The 22,439-nt window shown below is 35.4% G+C and overlaps 1 protein-coding gene across 1 annotated transcript; it reads left to right on the top strand.

Moving 5' to 3' along the window:
- Positions 1 to 11,695: 11,695 nt before the first annotated feature.
- Positions 11,696 to 22,134, top strand: LOC107809038 (transcription factor JUNGBRUNNEN 1-like). Its single transcript, XM_075223468.1, has 3 exons — positions 11,696 to 11,944; positions 14,392 to 14,717; positions 21,157 to 22,134. The coding sequence occupies exons 1-3, from the start codon at positions 11,704 to 11,706 to the stop codon at positions 21,574 to 21,576; spliced, it is 987 nt and encodes a 328-aa protein (XP_075079569.1). The 5' UTR covers positions 11,696 to 11,703; the 3' UTR covers positions 21,577 to 22,134.
- Positions 22,135 to 22,439: the final 305 nt, after the last annotated feature.

Below are 22,439 nucleotides of genomic sequence, written 5' to 3'. Positions count from 1 at the left end.
GGAAGGAACATCTCAAGAAATAACTAAGAGAACCGGTCATAAATGAGAGCCAACAACCCATCTAGTCTGGTCAACATATAATCCCTCCACCATTTCTTGGCAGAACCCGACAACTGGAATGCAGCGAAATCAACCCCATGGGTCTCTACTATGCCCATGTTCCGTAACACCTTATGCTAGTTTTCCAACTAGTCTTGGGGGTCCTCTGAATATGCACCACTGAAGTGAATTGGGAAAAGCTTGGTAAACCTATCCAATCTCCATAAAGCCTCAGAATACATAGCTGATCCATCACCGGTTTGTGCCGCAACACCTGACTGTACTACCCCCAACGAGCTGGCTATTGGAGTCTGAAACTGGGAGCCATCTGCTCCGGGGTGTGAGTAACGGGAGTCTATGCTATCCCCCAGCCTGAGAGATGGTTGGTGCTACAGGAAACGTGCCGACCTACGCCACACTCTCCATGAGGCCCACTAAACGGACCAATGTATCCTGAAGTACCGGGGTGGCAGTGAACCCCTCTTGGACCTGAGCTGGTCCTGCTGGAATGGTTTGGGCTGGAGCCTCCTCATAAAACTCTACATGAGGCTCTGCAGATGGTGCTGCTGCTCGAGCTTTGGGCTGGGCCCTGTCGCTGCCTCTGGCACGGCCTAGGCCTCGACATTTGCCCCTCGTAGGACCTGCCGCTGGGGGCTCTGGCTGCTGCTCAGCTGAAGATGCGATACATGTTGTCGCCATATGCGAGAGAACAAGAGTAGGAGAGTTTGATTAGTAATGAGAAAACAAAATCGCACGATAGAGAAGAATAGAAGTGATATTTGTTCCTAAACTTCATAGCCTCTGGAAGATAAGTACAGATGTCTCCATACCGATCCTCTAAATTCTACTAAGTCTGCTCGTGAATTGTGAGACCTAGGCAACCTAGTGCACTAATACCAACTTGTCACGACCCGAAATTCCCACCCTCGGGATCATAATGGCGCCTAATATTTCACTTGTTAGGCAAGCCAACGTTAGAGATTCATAAAGCCAATTTTTATATATTTCAATAATTAACAGTAATTAAGCTATAACGAGTTAAACTGAAAGCGAAAATTCATAACAACCTCAATATATATATTCTACTACCCGGATCTCGAGTCATAATTCATGAACTTCTACAATTTCACTATAAGTAAATGTCTGAAAGAAATACAAGTGTTTTTGAAATGAAAGAAACAGTAAAATGAAATGTATAGAAGGGGACTCCAGGGTCTGCGGACGCCAACATATCTACCTTGGGTCTCCTATAGGATGGATCCAGCAGCTAACCTCACGATCAGCTCGGGCCAGTACCAAAATCTACACAGAAGTTAGTGTAGTATCAATACAACTGACCCCATATACTGATAAGTGTCGAGCCTAACCTCGACAAAGTAATGACGAAGCAAAGACAAGACACCCACAAATAAAACCCGTTCAATTTAACAGTATATGTACTACTAACAACAATGAAAGAACGAGACAAGCAACATCGGGGAGGGGACATGCTGAGGGGATCACAAGATAAAGAATCACAATAGTAATAAGAACTAAATCAACCGATATACCTTGAACAGATAGGAACAAATAAACATAGTAAAGGAAAACTGCACGACATCACCCTTCGTGCTTTTACTCTCAACCTTACTATATAAATAAACAAAAACATCAAGGCATCACCCTTCGTGCATTAACACTCACAATATGGCACGACATCACCCTTCGTGTATTAACACTCACAAATCATGGCACGACATCACCCTTCGTGCATTAACACTCACAAAGCATGGCACGACATCACCCTTCATGCATTAACACTATTCCTCACCAAAACAATGAACATCAACAAAAAGGGAGATAGAAATATCAAGAACAAGTCTTACTTCAACATTCGGTCCCATAATACCAACCTCAACTTTGAGTCAATACTCAATCAATACCAAAATCCATAAACATGATAAGAATGATCAACATAATGATTCGCTAGTCTAAGTATGGATAATATGATCACAAAAGGCAACAATTACAAAAATAAGACCCACTCGCATGTTATGACCCGACAACAATGCATATGTACTCGTCACCTCACCTATACGTCGTACCCAACATTCAAACACGTAACAAATAGGCAAATAAGACATAATCCCTCAAGCCAAAGTTAACCACGACACTTACCTCGCTCTAACGGTCACAATCAAAGCTTAACCATGGCCTTTCCTCTCAAACGAGCTTCCGAACCAGTAGAATATAGAAAATTACCAACCAAACGATTCAAATAAAACCTTAGGAACTACCCACGATTGCAAAGAATTTAATTTAGGTCATTTTTGAAAAAGTCAACAAAAGTCAACACCCGGGCTCGCTTGGTTGAAACCCGAAATTTTGGACTAAAATTCGATTACCCATTCACCCATGAGCCCGGTTATATAATTTATTTTGGAATCCGACCTCAATTTGAGGTTTAAATCCCCAATTTATCAAATCTCTAGTTTCTACCGAAAACCCCCCAATTCCACCATGAAAAACCCCCAATTTATTTTGGACTAAAATTCGATTACCCCCCTGACCTATACTCAGATTCCTAATTATCTTTGTGGGAATCCTATTACCTCCTCTAAACTTATTTTAAATGGAATTATTTGCACCTTTAATACTGACGTGGAAGAGTGTGTGTATTTCACTCTCCCAAGGAGAGTGAGAAGCAAGAAAAAATGATTTTAAGATTATTTTTTATTCTTTTTTACCATTTTTTCTTACTTTTTTTTCCTTTTCCTTTTCCTTTTTCTTTGTCTTTTTTCTTTTACTTTTTTTTTCGTTTCTTCTCTAATTCCGACAGATATTCATTTACCAGCGACTTTGTCTAACCGTTTTTCCTCCATTATTTCTTTTCACACACAAGTTAAACTCTCAAAAAGATCTATTCATAAGCAAAGCAAAATACACTCAGATTTGGGAAAAAAAATTCATCATCGGAAAACCTTCGCACGCCGGAAAAAAAATAATGTATTGAAATTTTAACTGAAAAAAGTTTTCTAAGTTTATATTCGTTTTTATTTTTTTTGCTCTTCCTCCCACTCATAAATTATACTTTCAAAAAAAGTTATAAATTTATAAAACAAAACACACTTAGATCGAAAAAAACATTCGCCAAAAAAAATGGTGTTTGTGAAATTCCAACGATCACCATTTTATGTCGCTGGTGACCAAAACAAAAAAAAGAAGAGAATGAAATAACCAAAAAATGAGAATAATAAGAAATAAGAAAAAACGATTAGAAAAAGAAGAAAGAATAAAAAAAAAGTATTAAAAATACATGTGGGGGCGCGTGTAGATCACCACTTGCCAAGAGTTTGGTTGTCAGCGTTAAAGGTACAAATAATTCCCTTTAAAATAAGTTTAGGGGGGTAATGTGATTCCCGCAAAGAAAAAGTGTGTAGTTGGGAATCCGGGTATAGGTCGGGGTACTTATGTATTTTCCCATTTTAAGTTGAAATCTTGTAAAATGAAGTGAAAGATTGAAGGAAACTAGTTTAGAATTACTTACCAATGTTTTGGAGAAGAAATGGTCTTTCGAGAAGAAATGGTTTTTGGAAAATCACCTAAAGGGTTTCTTGTTTTGAAAGTTTTGAAAAATGAGCAAAAATCCTGTCTAAGTCAAGTTTTACCAACTGCAGATGTTGCAAATACGAAGTCCACAAATGCAAGAAATCCATTGCATTTGCGAAGAATCCCACATTTCTGCTATCTTCGAAAATGCGAAGAAAAGTTCGAAAATGCGAACTAAGCTGGCTGCAAATGCGACCCCACGATCGCAAATGCGAAAATTGCCCCTCCTAGACCGATATCGCAAATGCGACGAATATTTCGCAAATGCGAACTTGTATGGCCCAGCTTCTCTTCGCATTTGCGATGAGAAGCTCGCACATGCGAACCCCTCAAAGGTCGCAATTGCGATGCCCGATCTCGCAAATGTGAGATCAGAGGCCTGCAACAATATCAGATACACCAACAATTCTTCCAAAACTAATTTCACTCCATAGCCTATCCGAAACTCACTCGAGCCCTCGAGGCTCTAAACCAAAAGTGCACACAAATCTAAAAATATCATACGAACTTGCTCACGTGATCAAATCGTCAAAATAACACCTACAACTATGAATTTAGCACCAAATCAAATGAAATTTTCAAGAAAACTTTGAAACTTCTAATTACTCAACTGGACGTCCGAATTACGTCAAACCAATTCCGTTTCTCACCAAATTTCACAGACAAGTCATAAATATGGTATTGAACCTATACCGGATTCCGGAACCAAAATACGAACCGATATCCAAAAAGTCAAACCTTGGTCAAACATTTCCATTTCATTAAGCCTTTAACTTTCAAATTCGGCAAAGTCCGATATCTCGGGCTAGTAGGGACTTCCGATTTCGATTCCGGGCATACTCCCAAGTCCCAAATCAAGATACGGACCCACCAAGACCGTCAAAATACGAATCCGGGTCCGTTTCCAAAAAATGTTGACCGAAGTCAATTCAAATGATGTTTTTAGGCAAAATTTCTTATTTTTATCAACTTTTTACATAAAAGCTTTCCGGAAATACGTCCAGCCTGCGCACACAAATCAAGGAGGGTAAAAATAATATTTTTAAGGCTTAGAAGTACAAAATTGAGTTCTAAAACATAAAATGACATTTTGAGTCATCGCAAAAAAATTTGGTTAATACACAACAATATGTCAACAAAACGAAATATCTTTTTCCAAGTCATGAAAATCCTTTCTCAATCTTCTAGCAGGTATGAACCAGGTCAGGAGATAGAGATGCTTTGACTAGAAGAAAGGTAGACAATAATTTAACTAATACATAAAACTTTAAAAAAAAATCATTTACATGATAACTCAGTTGAGGTTATGACTTCTTGGCCAATGGACATCTGTTTATAATGTGCTTATTAGACACTTCATATATTGCCAACAGTCAAAGGATTAAAACACGTGAAATTTCACTATTTTTTAAATTTTTTAAGTTACTAGGTTTTAAATTATTAATTTATACATATATAATAAATTTCTTAAGTCAAGTACATAATTTGGACCAAATTTATTGGGTTCAATTGTACTCGTAGCTTCTACTTTCCCTCCGACAACTCTGGTGTTACATCCAAATATATAGGGGTAATATTATTTTTAGTGTTTTGATTTTCGAAAAAAGGATGAGTACATTGAACATCAACGAAAGACGATGTCTAGAAATTTATTTGTAAAAAGTCAGATAAGATACTTATCAAAGCAATATTTATATGCAAATCAGACATTATGACATCAGCCATATTAAATTCTTCCAACTTTTTGTCTATTTTTATTCATAAACCAGCAAAGAAAGAAATAAATAAAGGATAAGAAGAATACAAAAAAGTATGCAACAAAGTAAAAAAGAAAAGAAATATCTGGCTTGACTTGACTTGGAGATCCGAAGGTAGAAGTAATGCTGCTCGGTGGGCCGGGCCTGAACCGGACCGGACCGGGCCCGCGGTCCTAACGGGCCTGGTGGGCCTGGTGGGCCGGTCCTGGGTGGGCCGGTCTTGGTGGGCCTCTGAGCCCGTCACGGGCTGGTCTCCATGGTTGAGCCCACGAGCCCGGGACCGTTTGGCCCGGGACCGGCAGGCGGGCCTGGGCCGGTCCTGGCGGGCCTGGCGGGCCCAACGGCTATTTTAAAAAAAAAAAAAAAAAAAAAAAAAAAATCAAACGGCCATATTTAAAATCTAGCCGTTTGGGCTGAAAATATGACCGTTTTTTAAGTTAAAAAAATGGCCATTTGGCCCCCAAACTTTATTTTAACCCCAAACTTTATATAATTACACTTTTCCCCATTTCTCAACTATAAATACCCCCTCATTCTTTCATTTTTATTCACCAATTCATCAATATCTCTCAATATCTCTCAATCTCTCTCAATCTCTCTACTACAATTACTTAATTTATTGTTGAAATTTCGTGAAAAATTGTGAAGTTGTTGAATTGAAGTTTTCAAGTGTTCAACGATTTTCAATTTTCAAGAAGTTGTTCGGCAATCCGGTAAACTCGTTTCAACTCTTACGTTTTTATAATATATTTTTGTGTGGTTTAGTTTGCATAATTATAATTAATATGGCATTTACTTTGAAAAAAATGTTTGGTAAAGGAAAAGATAAAACCGGTGAAAGTAGTGGCCAACCAACTACCCTTCCCCCGGCTCCCCGACCTAGAAAAGATAAGCAAGTTGAAAGTAGTCGCCAACCTAGACGTCCTCCTCCTTCCGTAATTCTTGATAGTGATCACCCTTGTTTTCAATTTACCGATAGTGAATTTTATCATAATGTTGCACCAGGTGATAGATTAGATGATGAAATTATGAATGCTCTTTATCCTAATGAAACCATCTTAGAAAATAATGAGGAAAATGAGGATGATGATGAAACTCAAGCACCGGATTTAGATGATACACCTACTAGTCCTCTTAATAACCCAAGTGATGCACCGGTCGACCCACCTGTAGAAACTCCTACTTTTAATAGAGAACCTGCTAAACGCTTAGAAACATCATTAGTTTGGAATTTTTTTACTCAAGTAAGAGAAAAAAATAAGGCTAAGTGTAAAACTTGTGGGAAATTAATGTCGCATAAATATGTAGGAGACCGTAGCGGCACAGGTAGTTTGACTAGGCACATAAAAACACACCCTAGAGATAAGGCTAGATTTTTTCAAATGAAAGCGCATCTAGAGGGGACAAGTGTAGATTCTGCGATTAACCCTAGTACAGGTTCAAATCTAGTTCAACCAGGAATTAACACTGTCACTGGAGGTATTTTATATTACGATCCAAATAGAGATCGTGAAGAATTAGCAAAGATGATTACTGTTATGTGCTTACCTTATACTTTTGCTTCTAATCCTAATTGGGTTCATTATATTAGAAGAGTGTTTAATCCTACTTATAAAGGTTGGCCTCGCGCAACAGTTAAGAGTGATATTTATAAATTCAAACATGAATATGAACAATATTTGCGTTATTTATTTACTCATATACCTAATCGGATTTCTATTACTACTGATATTGGTAGAAGTGGTAATGATTGTGATTACCTAACTGTTACAAGTCATTGGATAGATGAAGAATGGATAATGCAAAAACGCATAATTGCATATAGAATAATTAATTCGCGTCACACAGGTAAATTTATAGCTAACACTGTTGCAGATATTTGTAGATATTTTTGCTTTAGCGATAAAATAATGGCAATTTCAATGGATAATGCTTCTAGTAACACCAGTGCTATAGGCATGCTTACAACAACACTAAATCCTGCATTTACTAATATTTTCCATGTTAGATGTATTTGTCATATTTATCATTTAATTGTCGGTGATGGTATGCGAATATTAAACATAGAAATTGAAAAGGTTAGAATGGCTCTTAATTGGCTTTTTTATTCAAACCGTAGAAGTAGACTTAGAGAGTATTTTAAAAAATGTGATGAATATGGCCTTAGAGAAAGAAAGGTTCCTAAACCTTGCCCGACTAGATGGAATTGTATGTACGAAAGTTTAGTAGTAGCATATGAATATAGAAACCCAATTAATGCAACGTTTAATTCTCGGGTAGGTGGTGAAGATGATGATGAAATGCTTACCACTCAAGATTGGACTAATGTTAAAATTCTTTTAGATTTTTTAGAACATTTTCAAATTGCAACAAATGCATTTTCTGGGCAATATTATCCTACTATTTCAAACTGTTTAGTTTATATTGCAGCACTATCTGATTTGTTTGTTGAATTTAGTGAGGGTGGGGATATTTATGAACTTGCTATAAATGAAATGAAACAAAAGTTTAAAAAATATTTTTTTCCTATCCCTCCTATTTATGGTCTTGCTGCAATGCTAAATCCTACAATGAAATTGGGAGGTCCTCATTTTTGGTATTCAAATATTTATAAGGCTTTAGATCTTTCAAATGAGGAAATTGCGACACTTGCAGATGCAAAAGCTTCAATTAAGATTAACGCTCAAACAGTTTATAATGCTTATCAACTTGCCTTAGAGCATGCTAGGCCAACTATTCCAACCCCTACTTCGTCTAGCTCACAATCCTCTAAAAGAGTTGCGGGCTTAAAAGCTCTTAAATCTTGGACGGAGTTCAGGGGGTCTCAAGGTGAAAATTATGATGAAACTTCACATCTAAATGAGCTTCAAGTTTATTTGTCTCAGGGACTTGAAAAGGAGAATCCAGACGGCTCTTTTGATCTTTTGGAATGGTGGAAGGCAAGGGAAAAACATTTTCCTGTTCTTGCAAGGATGGCTCGGGATATTTTATCAATTCAAGCTTCAACTGTTGCATCAGAGAGCGCTTTCAGTCAAGCAAGACTGCAAATAGGTGATCATAGAGCGTCTATGAGGGATAGCTTGGAAAAATCAGTATTGTTTAGAGATTGGATCCGCTCGGAAAGAAGAAACTTTGGAATTGCAGAAGCACAACCGGCGATAGATGAAGCTTATGAAGAAATGATAGCGGAACTTACGGAGGATTCGGCTTCGCCCGGAAGTGGTGATGAACAAGCTTCTTTTCCACCACCACCAACGCAACCTCCTCCGAACCTTGAAGGATTTATGAGATTTGTTAGAGATAATACATAGAATAATATGTAACTTGTATTTTGGCACATCTTCCTTAGTTTTTTTCCTTCTAATGGTGGTATTAGTACCTTGTTGTGCTCATTCCATTGGGGGAAGGATGACTAAGAAAGATATGTCATTTTTTGGTAATAAAATTTATTGCTTCTACCCATGAGCTTCTTTTCGCAATATTTCTTTGTCTATACTTAGAATTATTTATATGCTACAATATATACATAATATACAATATATATACTACAAGAAAATATATTTATAAGATACAATATATACATAAGATACAATATATATACTACAAGAAAATATATAAGAGAATATATATACATAAGATACAATATAATATACTACAAGAAAATATATTATGCTACAATATATACATAATATACAATATATATACTACAAGAAAATATATAAGAGAATATATATACATAAGATACAATATAATATACTACAAGAAAATATATTATGCTACAATATATACATAATATACAATATATATACTACAAGAAAATATATTTATAAGCTACAATATATACATAAGATACAATATATATACTACAAGAAAATATATAAGAGAATATATATACATAAGATACAATATAATATACTACAAGCAAATATATAAGAGAATATATATACATAAGATACAATATAATATACTACAAGCAAATATATTATGCTACAATATATACATAATATACAATATATATACTACAAGAAAATATATTTATAAGCTACAATATATACATAATATACAATATATATACTACAAGAAAATATATAAGAGAATATATATACATAAGATACAATATATATACTACAAGAAAATATATTATGCTACAATATATACATAATATACAATATATATACTACAAGAAAATATATAAGAGAATATATATACATAAGATACAATATAATATACTACAAGAAAATATATTATGCTACAATATATACATAATATACAATATATATACTACAAGAAAATATATTTATAAGCTACAATATATACATAAGATACAATATATATACTAAAAGAAAATATATAAGAGAATATATATACATAAGATACAATATAATATCAAGAAGTGATATTTATGCATGACAATTTAGTGTTTTACTATTGTTTTGTTATTTTCTTTTTCGTCAAGCACTTTAATAATTAGATATACATATATACTACATATTAATATAGCCATGATACTACAAGAAATTGTCTTTAAAAAAAAAAAAAAAACCCGCTAGGCCCGCGAAGCCCACGAGCCCGGCCCGTTAAGCACAGGACCATGTGGGCTTAGGCCCGTCACGGGCCGGTTCCACCCATTAGGCCCACGAAGACCGGGACCGCCAGGCCCGGGACCGCCAGAGCCCGGGACCACGAAGCCCGGGACCGCGAGGCCCGGCCCGTTAGGCCCACTAAGGCCCGGGCCCGGGACAAAATACAGCCCTAGGTAGAAGTCATCTGGTCCACATTGAGGGCCAACATATTACTTCTTTCTGCTGAATTTAGTGTCTTAAGAATTGGTCAATGTCTATCTTCTTTATTTCTTTTAATTTTGTTTTTATGTCCTGTGTAGAAATGGAGCCAGATTTTCAAGCTTATAAGTTTGGTGTTCACATCGTTTTAAGTTACTGAATTTTAAATTAATTATTTATACATATTTAATAGATTTTTAAGACAAATACAAGGTTCGAATCAAAGCTACTGGATTCGGCGAACTCGCTCCCACCCAATACTCTAGCTCCGCCCTTAATCCTATCTGCTTTAGGGCTTGACTAATTCGGCTCCGCGCTGGAAAGTCTCACATTAAGAGGTAAAACGCTCTCTACCAAAAACATATCCCACATTAAGGAGTAAAACGCTCTCTATTAAAGGCAACTTTATACCGAGATTCGAACTCAAAATATTAAAAATGAAAAAATACTTATTATTCCACCGAAACCTTTGGAAGATCAATCTCTACATTCAAGACAAATCTCGAATGTTTTTAATATGCTTGACCTATTACAGTCATAAAGGACTTTGAGTTTTTCTTTTTCTAACTTTGCATATTGTACAAGTCAATGGTGTGCCCGCACTAGTGGACTACCACACTTGTTTATCAGAACTAAAAACCCTAATTTTCGAAATACGTATGTCACGTATCTTTCTAGTATTAATGCATCATCACAACCCTTTCATGACTTCAGATTTTGTAAGGAAAACCGCAATTTTGCAATAACTAATTTCTTCGTCTCTTTTTTTTTTTTTTAATTTAAATTTTATCGTTATTTGGCAATTGAATAAATCGGATTCACGCTGGGTATACTCACTAAGAGAGGTAAAGTGCCCTTTACAAATATATATATATATATATATATATATATATATATATATATATATATATATATATATATATATATATATATATATATATATATATATATATATATATTTGTGTGTCTCTCGTACGTATTTGCAAGAGAAAATTGCGAATCTGAGTTTTTAGATATTCAGGAAATCAATGTTTTATTTTTATTAAAAAAAAATAAAACAGAAGATGCAATTGTCAATCAAAATTAGACCCAAACTTTGTAGCGTTTAAAATGTTGTTAATCATTTCTATTTAATTAAATAAGGTGGAAATACTATGCGCGATGACAGGAAAAAAATTATTTTGAAAATTGTGGTAATTCATAATTGGAATTCCAATTGTATGTAGAACAATTAATTAATGAGGAAAATTTCATACTCTGATAGAACTTAAATCTGGCATTTTCAAATTGTGCACCTAAGTGTCGTAAATGACTCGAACCTATCAACTGATTATTTAACAAAGTTAGTCATTTTTAAATAATCAACAAAGATAAATAGGCCAATTAATTTACATAGCCTTTGACCAAAACAACTATACCATCTCTTGACCTTTCTCATTAATTATTATACTTTGTCTTTGTCCTATTATTTTATTTTCTTCTTTGGCTCATTAACTGACCACCCTATAAGATATCCATGCACTAGTTTGATAATTAAAATGAGTGAAAAAAGAGCAGAGAAAATAGAAAATATGGAATTAGTGGAAAATATAGCAACTGCAACTAATATTAAAGCTGAAGATGAAGAAGAAATAATGCAACTTCCAGGTTTTCGATTTCATCCTACAGATGAAGAGCTTGTGAGTTTTTATCTGAGACGTAAAGTGGAAAACAAAAGGATCAAAATGGATCTTATCAAAGAGGTTGATATCTACAAACATGATCCTTGGGATCTTCCAAGTGAGTATTCTAGTAATTATTATATGTAATTAGCTTTTCGTGCAATTGAATTTATTGTTTTTAGTTTGAATTATGTTTACATATATGAAAAAATTTGATATATATATATATATATATATATATAGGTCACATTCGTTCAAGGTTTACCGACTCTAGATCATATATTCGCCTTTGCTCCTCCCCTCGCAGCCCAAGATAATCTGATAAAATCAGATGGTCTAGCATAAACACACGGCTAAATTCGAGTCGGACTTGAATTTGGTCTTAATGGGTTTTAAATTTAAATTTTGTATATATTTAGTGATTTTTTAATACAAATACAGAGTTTGGATTATAACTATTGGATCGACCGGACCCGTAACTTAGCTTCTAGCTTCACCTTTAGGCTAAATTAGCTAATGAGGTGTAGGTATGAAGACCCCAAACTAGGCTTATATTACGAGTGTTTTTTGGTACGGCACGGAAGTCATTTTTTATTAAAATATTTTTTTGGTTAAACATTTTTCATGAAAAATATTTATCGGTGTAAGTAGGTGAGTGCAAAAAGTATTTTTCGGGAAAATATATACAAGAACATTTGATAATAATATTAGCAAAACAAAGAGTGTTTAAATAAAAAATTTAACTAAACATCAACTAATAAATGTCTAATGTTGAACAAGTAATATAACGATAAAAGTTAACACTTGTAAGGTAAATGAATTTGGCCTAAATGTCTAAACGTAGTTTTTTGTACAAACACAAGAAAATGACTTTCTTGTGACAAATATTTTCTTGAAAAATGACTTCCTTCATACATAATAATTAATATACCTTTTATTTTCTCAATTACGTTGAAGCAATTAGGTACGGTAAGCACAAGGCACATACAATTTAGGTCGGGGTCGGATGACTCCAGTCTATTATAATAAATATTAATACCTTAATTTCTTGTTGTATGAAAGTGTTCAACAATGACATGGGATCTAAACAAAGAATTTTTTTTGAGACTTGTAATCTTAAATAAGTTATGATATTTCTATAACTATAAAATCATATTATTAAGGATAAAATAAAATTTTAAAATTAATTATTTTTATATAAAAATGCATCATTTATTTTGAAGGGACCTTAAAAAGAGAATGTATATCACATAAAATGGTAACAGAGAAAATAGTGTATTGCTTGGAGAACTGTGAAGAAAGGTGGTAAGATTGTCATCGTGTGATTTCACTATTATTATTGGGTTCGAGCAATATAAGCAGGTTGTCTATATAACACCCCTAGGATGTAAGCCTTTTCTGAGCCCTACACTGAATGCGATAACTGCGAATCACCTCACCAGGAAAGTGACTGCTATAATTAGATCTGGTTTGTACTGGAAGATGTATATTTGTTTGACCTTTTCATGCAACAATTATAGACCAAGGACTTGGCTCCAAAGTTGAAGGAATCATACAACAATCTTTAAACAAGACAATTAGAAAGTGACTTTGCCCTTGTCATTGACCAAGTTCTTTTCATACCTTAATTAGCTAATTCAAACAAGAAAGCACAGATTATTATTTGGTCTAATATGAAATACCTATCTATAACTCTTATCATTAGAATTTTGCTTGAGTGCATCAGAAGCAACAACTACAATAATATCTTTCTCCAACGGACACGTGGTAGATAAAGAATTCATGTTCCTGAAAAAAAAAATGCTTAAAAAACAAGATTTTAACTTCTTCAATAATTGATAGTGTATAAAAGTTTGTGTACTACCAAATAATGACGGAGCCAAGATTTTTACAGGGGTTAAAAAATAAATAAAATACACTCAGAAAGAAATTAATAGGTATCAATATATAGTATATATATAAAAATATTAACCTAGTTACAATAGTGTAATTTTCTGACAAAAGAATACTAACACCCCTTGAATACGTGTGGCTCCGCCACTGCTACCGATTCGCCTAGATAACTACATATAGCTGGCCATTATAATTGAGATTGGTTGGAAAATAATATAGATTAAATACAGAGAAAGTGTAAAGATTGTATACACAATTAGTGTGTATATAGTGGCGAAGCCAGAAAATTTTTCAAGGGTATTCAAACTTGAAAGAAGTAAAAAAAAATTCCGCAAAGGATGTTCAATATATGTTATACACCTTTAAAACCTACTTATATTTTACCTATATACGCAATGTAATTTTCCGAAGAAAGGTGATCAATTGACCACCATTACCGGACTGTAGCTTCACCTTGTGTGTGTATGTATGTATGTATATATACATATATACATACACACACAAGTTTCTTTTTTTTCTTGGTTAACATATATATAAAAGTTAATTCAAAAATTAAAGATGTTATCTTCATAATGTAAATGTTGAAGTTTAAAGTTTCATTTAAGATATGTTTGTAGCCTAATTTTTCTAACTTTTGGATGATTTTTAATTTAATTTGTTTGTGTGTTGAAGGGAACACAGCGGGGGATAATTGTAAGGAATGGTATTTCTTCAGCATGAGAGAGAGAAAGTACAGAAACAGTGTAAGACCAAATAGAGTAACAGGTTCTGGTTTTTGGAAAGCTACAGGAATTGACAAACCTGTTTATAGTACTACTACTACATCACAAAGTACAGATCGTGGCTGCATTGGCCTCAAGAAATCATTAGTATATTATAGGGGAAGTGCTGGCAAAGGAACAAAAACTGATTGGATGATGCATGAGTTTCGTCTCCCACCAAATTGGAAGACTTCAAACCAGCAGCTGCCCAATCCCAAGAACAGTATTCCAGAAGCTGTAAGTTCTTCCTGCCGGGAATAAATCCCTACAAAAATAATATTCACGGTAATAAAAATGGAATAATAACGTAGCATCGAGATACGGTAATTAACAAGAATAAAAGAGTAACAACAATACCAAGATTTTTACGTGGAAAACCCTTTTGAATAAGGGAAAAACCCACGGCCCTTAGAAGAGCAACTGATATCACTATAGCAAGGAATTTTACACTTTGTAGGTCCGAGTAAAATACTCAAAAGAAATAATCTTCTTTTGATATTCCCACCTCACTACAATATTACTCACTCTCTATTTTCCTCACAGACTATTTTCTTATACCCTGTCTGTGAAACCTCACTCTTTCTTTCTAACTCTTAGATATATTTTTCCTCTGAGATTGGTGTGTCAAAAATGAGAGCCGAAGCTCTCCTTTTATAGGCAGAACCTCGCCTACTACACTTGACATTTTCTTTCTGCACGCCTACCACATTTGACACAGCCTATAATGTTGACTATGCAAAAGGAAAAGTGGCTGCCAATTTAGAAAAAGAAGACAAAGGAAGAAAGTTGTCTTCCTTAATTTATGGGCTGGACCCCACAAATCTCCCCCTCCAGTCTCATTCACCTGAAGGAGGTAACACCGGAGGTTCTTGTTTGAGTGTATGCCGATAAGTTCTTTGCATAGCTCAAACTTATTTCTTGGTACCACTTTGGTCAGCATATTCGAAGGATTCTCACTTGTATGGATTTTCTTTACCTGCATAGACCCATCCTCTATCCTTTCTCGAATCTAATGATATATCACGTTGATATGCTTCGTCTTTGCATGATACATGGTGTTTTTTCTTAGGTCTCTTGCACTTTGACTATCACAATAGACGACATACTCATTCTGATGCAATCCAAGCTCTTGAAGGAACCGTTTGAGCCATACCATCTCTTTGCCAGCTTCAGTAGTGGAAATATACTCCGCTTCAGTTGTAGAGAGTGTGACACGCTTCTGCAACCTTGACTGCCATGATATAGCTCCCCTTGAAAATGCAAACAAATATCCAGTAGTGGATTTTCTGTTATCAATGTCACCTGCCATATCAGCATCTGTATATCCCTTCAAGATTGGATCCGATACTCCAAAGTACAAACAATCTCACGTGGTACCTCTTAGGTACCTGAGTATCCACTTGACTGCTTCCTAATATTCTTTTCCAGGATTTTCAAGAAACCTGCTGACAACACCAACTGCGTGAGTAATATCAGGTCTAGTACATACCATTGCATACATCAAGCTTCCGACTGCTGAAGAATAAGGAACTCTAGCCATGTTCCCTTTCTCCTCCTCTGTTGTAAGACACACCTTTTTGGTCAACTTTAGATGACTAGCAAGAGGTGTGCTGACTGGCTTAGCATTTTTCATGTTAAAGCGTTCTAGTACACGTTCAATGTACTTCTCCTGAGATAGCCACAACTTTCTACTTGTTCTCTCTCGAACTATCTTCATCCCTAGAATTTGTTGTGCTGGGCCCAAGTCCTTCATATCAAATGACTTGGACAAATCTCTCTTCAACTTTGCGATCAACCCTTATCTTTTCCTACAATTAACATGTCATCCACATACAACAACAATATAATAAAGTTATTCTCAGAAAATCTTTTGAAGTATACACATGGATCAGAATAGGTCTTTAGGTATGTTTGACTTTTCATGAATGAGTCAAACTTCATGTACCACTGCCTTGGTGTCTGCTTCAATCCATAAAGATTCTTATTCAATTTGCACATCATGTGTTTCTTTCTAGCTACTTCAAATCCTTCTGGCTGCTCCATATAAATCTCATCTTCCAAATCTCCATGAAGAAATACAGTTTTCACATCCACCTGCTCCACTTCAAGATCTAGGCTAGCTGTTAAGCTCAAAATTGTTCGAATAGAAGTCATTTTGATAACATGTGAGAAAATTTCGTTAAAATCAATACCTTTCTTCTGTTCGAAGCCTTTAACCACCAATCGAGCTTTGTATCTAACCAGCTTGCCATTTCCATCTTTCTTAAGTTTGAAGACCCATTTGCATTTGAGTGGTCTTTTACCCGTTGGAAGTTCAACCAGCTTGTACGTGCCATTTTTCTGTAGAGATTCCATCTCTTCTTGCATGGCTTTCATCTACTAGTTCTTTTCTGGATGGGACAGTACCTCCTTAAGACTTTCTGGCTCCCCCTCATCACTGATGAGGACATACTCTGTGGAAGGGTACCTGCATGACTCTTCCCTTAGCCTCTCTGATCTCCTCAGAGGTTGAGGTTGTTCTTCTTCCTGAGTGGGGTGCTCCACTTCCTCGACACCTTCATCAAGTTGTTCCCCCTGCTCAATAACCTCACCAAGTTGCTCCCCCTGCTTGGTAACCTCGTCGTTCGTACTTTCTGCACTTGTGGGATTGTTAGAAGTAGAAGGTAAAGTAACAAGGTTAGGAATTATACCATTCTTCGCCTTTTCTGACATATCAGCAGCAGTTCCAACTTCACTTTATCGGAAGACTACATCTCTGATTCTGATGACCTTCTTCTTTACAGGATCCCATAATCTGTACCCGAACTCTTCATCTCCATATCAGATAAATATGCCAGGAACAGATTTATCATCCAGCTTTGTTCTCTGCTCTTTTGGTATATGTGCAAAAATTCTGCAACCGAACACCTTCAGATGCGAGTAGGACACCTCCTTGTTGGTCCAAACTCTCTCTGGGATGTCAAATGCCAACAAAACTGATGGACTCCTATTGATCAGGTAACAGGCTGTCTGAACTGCTTCACCCCAGAATGACTTAGGCAGTTTAGCCATTCTGAGCATGCTTCTCACCTTCTCCACAATGGTGCGGTTCATTATCTCGGCTACGCCATTGTGTTGTGGGGTTCCTTGTCTTTTCATGTCTGATCCCATGACTTGAATAGTACTCTTCAAATTCCCTTGAAGTGTACTCACCTCCATTTTCACTTCGGAGACGCTTTAGCTTTCAACTCGTCTCCCTTTCTACTAGAACATGAAACTTTTGGAAAACTTGAAACACCTGATCTTTGGTTTTCAAAATATAAACCCATAATTTTCGTGAAGTATCATCAATAAAAGTAACAAAATATTTGTTACTGCCCATTAATTCAATTTCCATTGGGCCACAAATATCCGAATATACTAAATCAAGTATATTCAATTTTCTTTCAGACGATGTCTGAAATGAGACTCTATGCTACTTACCAAATAAACAGTAGTCACAAGGTTTTGCCGTTGTACCTTTGGCATAAGAAATAGGTAATTTCTTGACAAGAATTTGCAATCCCTTCTCACTCATATGACCCATTCTTTTGTGCCACAAATCTGCAGTAATCTCATCTTGTGCCGCGTTTAATTCACCTTGGCATATTTTTGCATTTTTCCTGTACAATGTGCCACGAGCAACTCCCTTTGAAATCACCAATGATCCCTTAGCGAGTCTACACTTTTGATTTGCAAAATAGTTCTCATATCCATCTCGGTCTAAAGCAATTCCCGAGATCAAGTTCATCCGCAAATCAGGTACATGCCGCACATCCTTTAGAACCAATGTGCATCCGACATTTGTCTTGATACAAATGTCACCAATCCCCACAATCTTTGAGTAACTTGTGTTACCCATTCTCACTGTGCCAAAATCACCTGCTACATATCTGCAAAAAAGATCTCTTATCGGTGTGGCATGGTAAGATGCCGCTGTGTCAACCACCCATTCTGAATCTAGACCTGACAGGTGCATGCATTTCTCTTCCTCATTTATAAAGAGGACAACATTATCATTGTTTTGCACCATGGTGACTATGTTGTCGTCATTCTTCTGGCCACTGGTTTCACCTTTGCCCTTCCTTGGATTTGGGCAATCTCTTTTGAAGTGACCTGGTTGATCACAGTTGTAGCAATTTCTGGCTCTTGATTTGGATCGGTTCTTTGACTTCCCACGAGCTCCGGATCTACCATAGTTGCCCGAACTCTTTTGATAACTCCTGCCTCTACCTTCTGTGATGAGAGCCTATCCTTGATTTTCAGACTTCTTTCTCATCTTCTCATTGAGTAGAAGAACCGATGTGACATCTTTCAACTCAATAGTAGTCTTACCGTGCAGGATGGTTGTTGCCAAATTATCATACGAAGATGACAACGAGTTCAATAGCAAGATCGCTTTATCTTCTTCCTCGATTTTCACTCCGAGGTTGGCAAGCTGTGTGATTAGTCCGTTAAACACATTTAAATGTGACAAAAAATTCGTACCTTTACCCATATGTGGGGCATATAACTGCTTCTTCAGGTACAATTTATTTTTCAGCGTTTTGGACATGTATAGGCTTTCCAACCTTGTCCAAATTCCATGTGCAGTGTCTTCATCAATGATGTTATTTACCACATCATCTGATAAGTGAAACCTGATTGCACTAGCAGCTCTTTCATCCAAGTCAGCCCAATCCTCAGCTTTCATGGTATCAGGCTTTTTGGCATCGACATCTAGTACCTTGTGTAATCCTTGTTGGATGAACAAATCCCTCATCCTTCTTTGCCATGTTGAGAAACCGTTATCTCCGTTGAATTTTGCTACCTCGTACTTTACTCCGGACATTTTTATTTTTCACCGAGTATAGTACTACCGACAATGAATAGTATTTCAGAAAACGAGCAGAACCTGTGCTCTGATACCAGTTGTTGGGAATAAACCTCCTACAAAAATAATATTCACGGTAATAAAAGCGGAAGAATAACGTAGCACCGAGATACGGTAATTAACAAGAATAAAAGAGTAACAACGACACCAAGATTTTTACGTGAAAAACCCTTTTGAATAGGGGAAAAACTACGGCCCCGAGACGAGCAACTGATATCACTATAGCAAAAAAAAATTACACTTTGTAGATCCGAGTAAAATACTCCAAAGACCACTACAACACTCAAAAGAAATAACCCTCTTTTGATATTCCCACCTCACTACAATATCACTTACTCTTTATTTTTCTCACAGACTATTATTTGATACCTTGTTTGTGAAACCTCACTCTTTCTTTCTAACTCTTAGATATATTTTTCCTCTGAGATTGGTGTGTCAAAAATGAGAGCCGAAGCTCTCCTTTTATAGGCAGAACCTCGCCTACTACACTTGACATTTTCTTTCTGCACGCCTACCACATTTGACACAGCCTACAATGTTGACTATGCAAAAGGAAAAGTGGCTGCCAATTTAGAAAAAGAAGACAAAGGAAGAAAGTTGTCTTCCTTAATTTATGGGTTGGACCCCACAGGAATGAGCTAACACATAATCAACAAATTTTTATCGTTGTGGCCAAAAGGCGGAGCCAAGATTTTAAATTTATGAGTTCGAGATTTAGCCCTTTTAAGTTATTGGATTCTAAATTAATATTAACAACAACAATTCAGTTTAATATCACAAGTGTAATTCCACAAGTAGAATCTGGAGAGTGGAGAGATAGAGACTGTTTTCGATAGACCATCGGCTCAAAGAAATCAAAATCACAGCAATTGTGAAAAAGAAATATAGTAATGTAAAGGTCATGGAAATGGAAGTAATAACAACAACAAGATAATATGATAGCCATAGCTAAATTAATACTAATTTGTATATATTAAATGAATTTTTTAAAAACAAATACAAAATTTAGATCAAAATTAATGGGTTTTGTCTAACCCCTACATTAAATTCTACCTCCGCCCCTACTGCAGTGGTAACTGGTAACACAAGTTCTATGTTAATTTCTTGTCTACCTTTGTTGAATTTTGATCAAATTGTAAAATGATTTTCTATATAGGAGTGGGACTGTGGGAGGAATATAGACTCGTTTATTCACTCCCTTGATTGATGCCAGCGGATAGAACTTAACTCTTCTTGAATTCACATCCACAAATGCTGACCTGCAATAACCTAATTATCCGATGATTCAACTTGGTATACACCCGAATGAATAAATTGGCAAAGAGAAGGAAAAAAAAAACGAAAAAGCTCGTGCAATTGAGGCGGACCCATGATTTAAATTTAACATGTACAAAATTAAGAGTGTTTTTCTTACATTTTCACATATATATTGTATACCATTTATGTCAAATATGAGAGCTACTTTTTGTCCTTCTCTTGTATATCGACAATGTATTAACTCTTTCACAATAATACAACAATATACCCAGTATAATTCTACATAATGGGATCTGAGGAGGTAGTGTGTGTAGACCTTACCCTTACTTTGTGAAGGTAGAGAGTATATTTCTAATAAACCCTCGACTCAAGGAAAGCAAGCACAACAATAATAAAAAAAATACGGTACTGTGAATGAAAAAGAAACAGTAACAACAGTTAGATAATAGATAATAAGATGGCTGAAGCGAAAGAAACAATAATTAGTAATAGAGTTGTGTTAACTCTTTTGAAATTCATAAATTGCAGGAAGTTTGGACACTATGCAGAATATTCAAGAGGACTTCCAATTACAAGAGATTCACACCAGATTGGAAGCAGCCCATTATTGAACAAAGTTTTGGTGATGCAAGTTCTAAAGCATGCAGTCTTCAATCTGAAACAAGTGATAATCACTCTATTAATATCAACTTCAAGAAGATGGAATTTCCACATAAGAACAATAATACAGCAATTGGAGGAAATTATCAAGTTGATCAAAGAACCACTGATTACAATAATAGCCAACCAATAATTACCATGCCACAATCTTCAATCACATCATCAAACTCAAGCTTTTGGAATACAAGTGCTGAAGAGCAGTATTTGTTTAGTGATGGAAACTGGGATGAACTTAAATCGGTTGTTGATTTAGCTATTGATCCTCGTAGTCTTTTTGGATTTAGATAAACTGGACGAGGACTGGGTACAAAAATTGGGGCTTGAACTGAGTCAGTGGTGAATTCAGAATTTAGAGTCAGCGGGCTCTCTTCTTTATCTATGTTCTTAATATAGTCCGAGCTAGATGCAGCAGGTTTGACATGGTTCTATTCTTTATTTATGTGTTATTTCACACATATATATAGTTCGAGCCAGAGCAACGAGTTCCCAATGAGTTGCTGGATTGACAAAAGAGCAAGTACATCTATCTATGCGTGATGTATCACTTGTTATTGCCTGCTGTTCAACGACTATGTTTAGTAGCGATTGAAGTTAAAACAAAATGCAGATCAAGTAAGATATGCCCCAAAGAGAGAGCTTCGTTCTATCTATTTTTATTTTTATTTTTTTATCTTCACTTTCTTTTCCCACCCCTATTTTTCTAGCTAGCTTTCTATACTTCAGTTTATTAGGACTGAGAACTTCATAGATCTTAAATAATACTACTCCAATTTTCTAGACTGTATTTTCTTTCTTATTCTGAATTTCATAGAGTACATTTTGTTTGGAATACAATAAGATTTTTATCAGGAAAAATAAATTGGCTTCTTTGCTATCTTTTGCCATTATATATTTGTAGACACGTAACTTTTTGACCCTCCCCAAGATTTTACACATTTTAGCGTAAATATTTAATTTAGGTTAGTATAGCTCTCTTTTACTTTATTTTATCACAAAAATAAAAATTACAAAAAATATTTTCTCTTATCTAGCTCATTAATATTTTTATCTAGTTACTTTTAATTTATCTACCTTACATAAAATTCAAAAATACAAAAACAGTTCCAGGAATATTATTTTAATTTTACAATAATTTTTCCATTTTTTATCTT

This window comes from Nicotiana tabacum, chromosome 10, assembly GCF_000715075.1.
Source record: "Nicotiana tabacum cultivar K326 chromosome 10, ASM71507v2, whole genome shotgun sequence".
Lineage (NCBI taxonomy): Eukaryota > Viridiplantae > Streptophyta > Magnoliopsida > Solanales > Solanaceae > Nicotiana > Nicotiana tabacum.
This window is presented reverse-complemented; position numbering and strand designations above follow the sequence as displayed.

Bases quoted from the DNA above. Each gene is read 5' to 3' on its own strand.
- LOC107809038 (XM_075223468.1), top strand. From the start codon at position 11,704: ATGAGTGAAAAAAGAGCAGAGAAAATAGAAAATATGGAATTAGTGGAA. The intron at 11,945-14,391 runs GTGAGTATTCTA...TGTGTGTTGAAG, and splicing joins TGATCCTTGGGATCTTCCAA to GGAACACAGCGGGGGATAAT. The intron at 14,718-21,156 runs GTAAGTTCTTCC...CATAAATTGCAG, and splicing joins AGAACAGTATTCCAGAAGCT to GAAGTTTGGACACTATGCAG.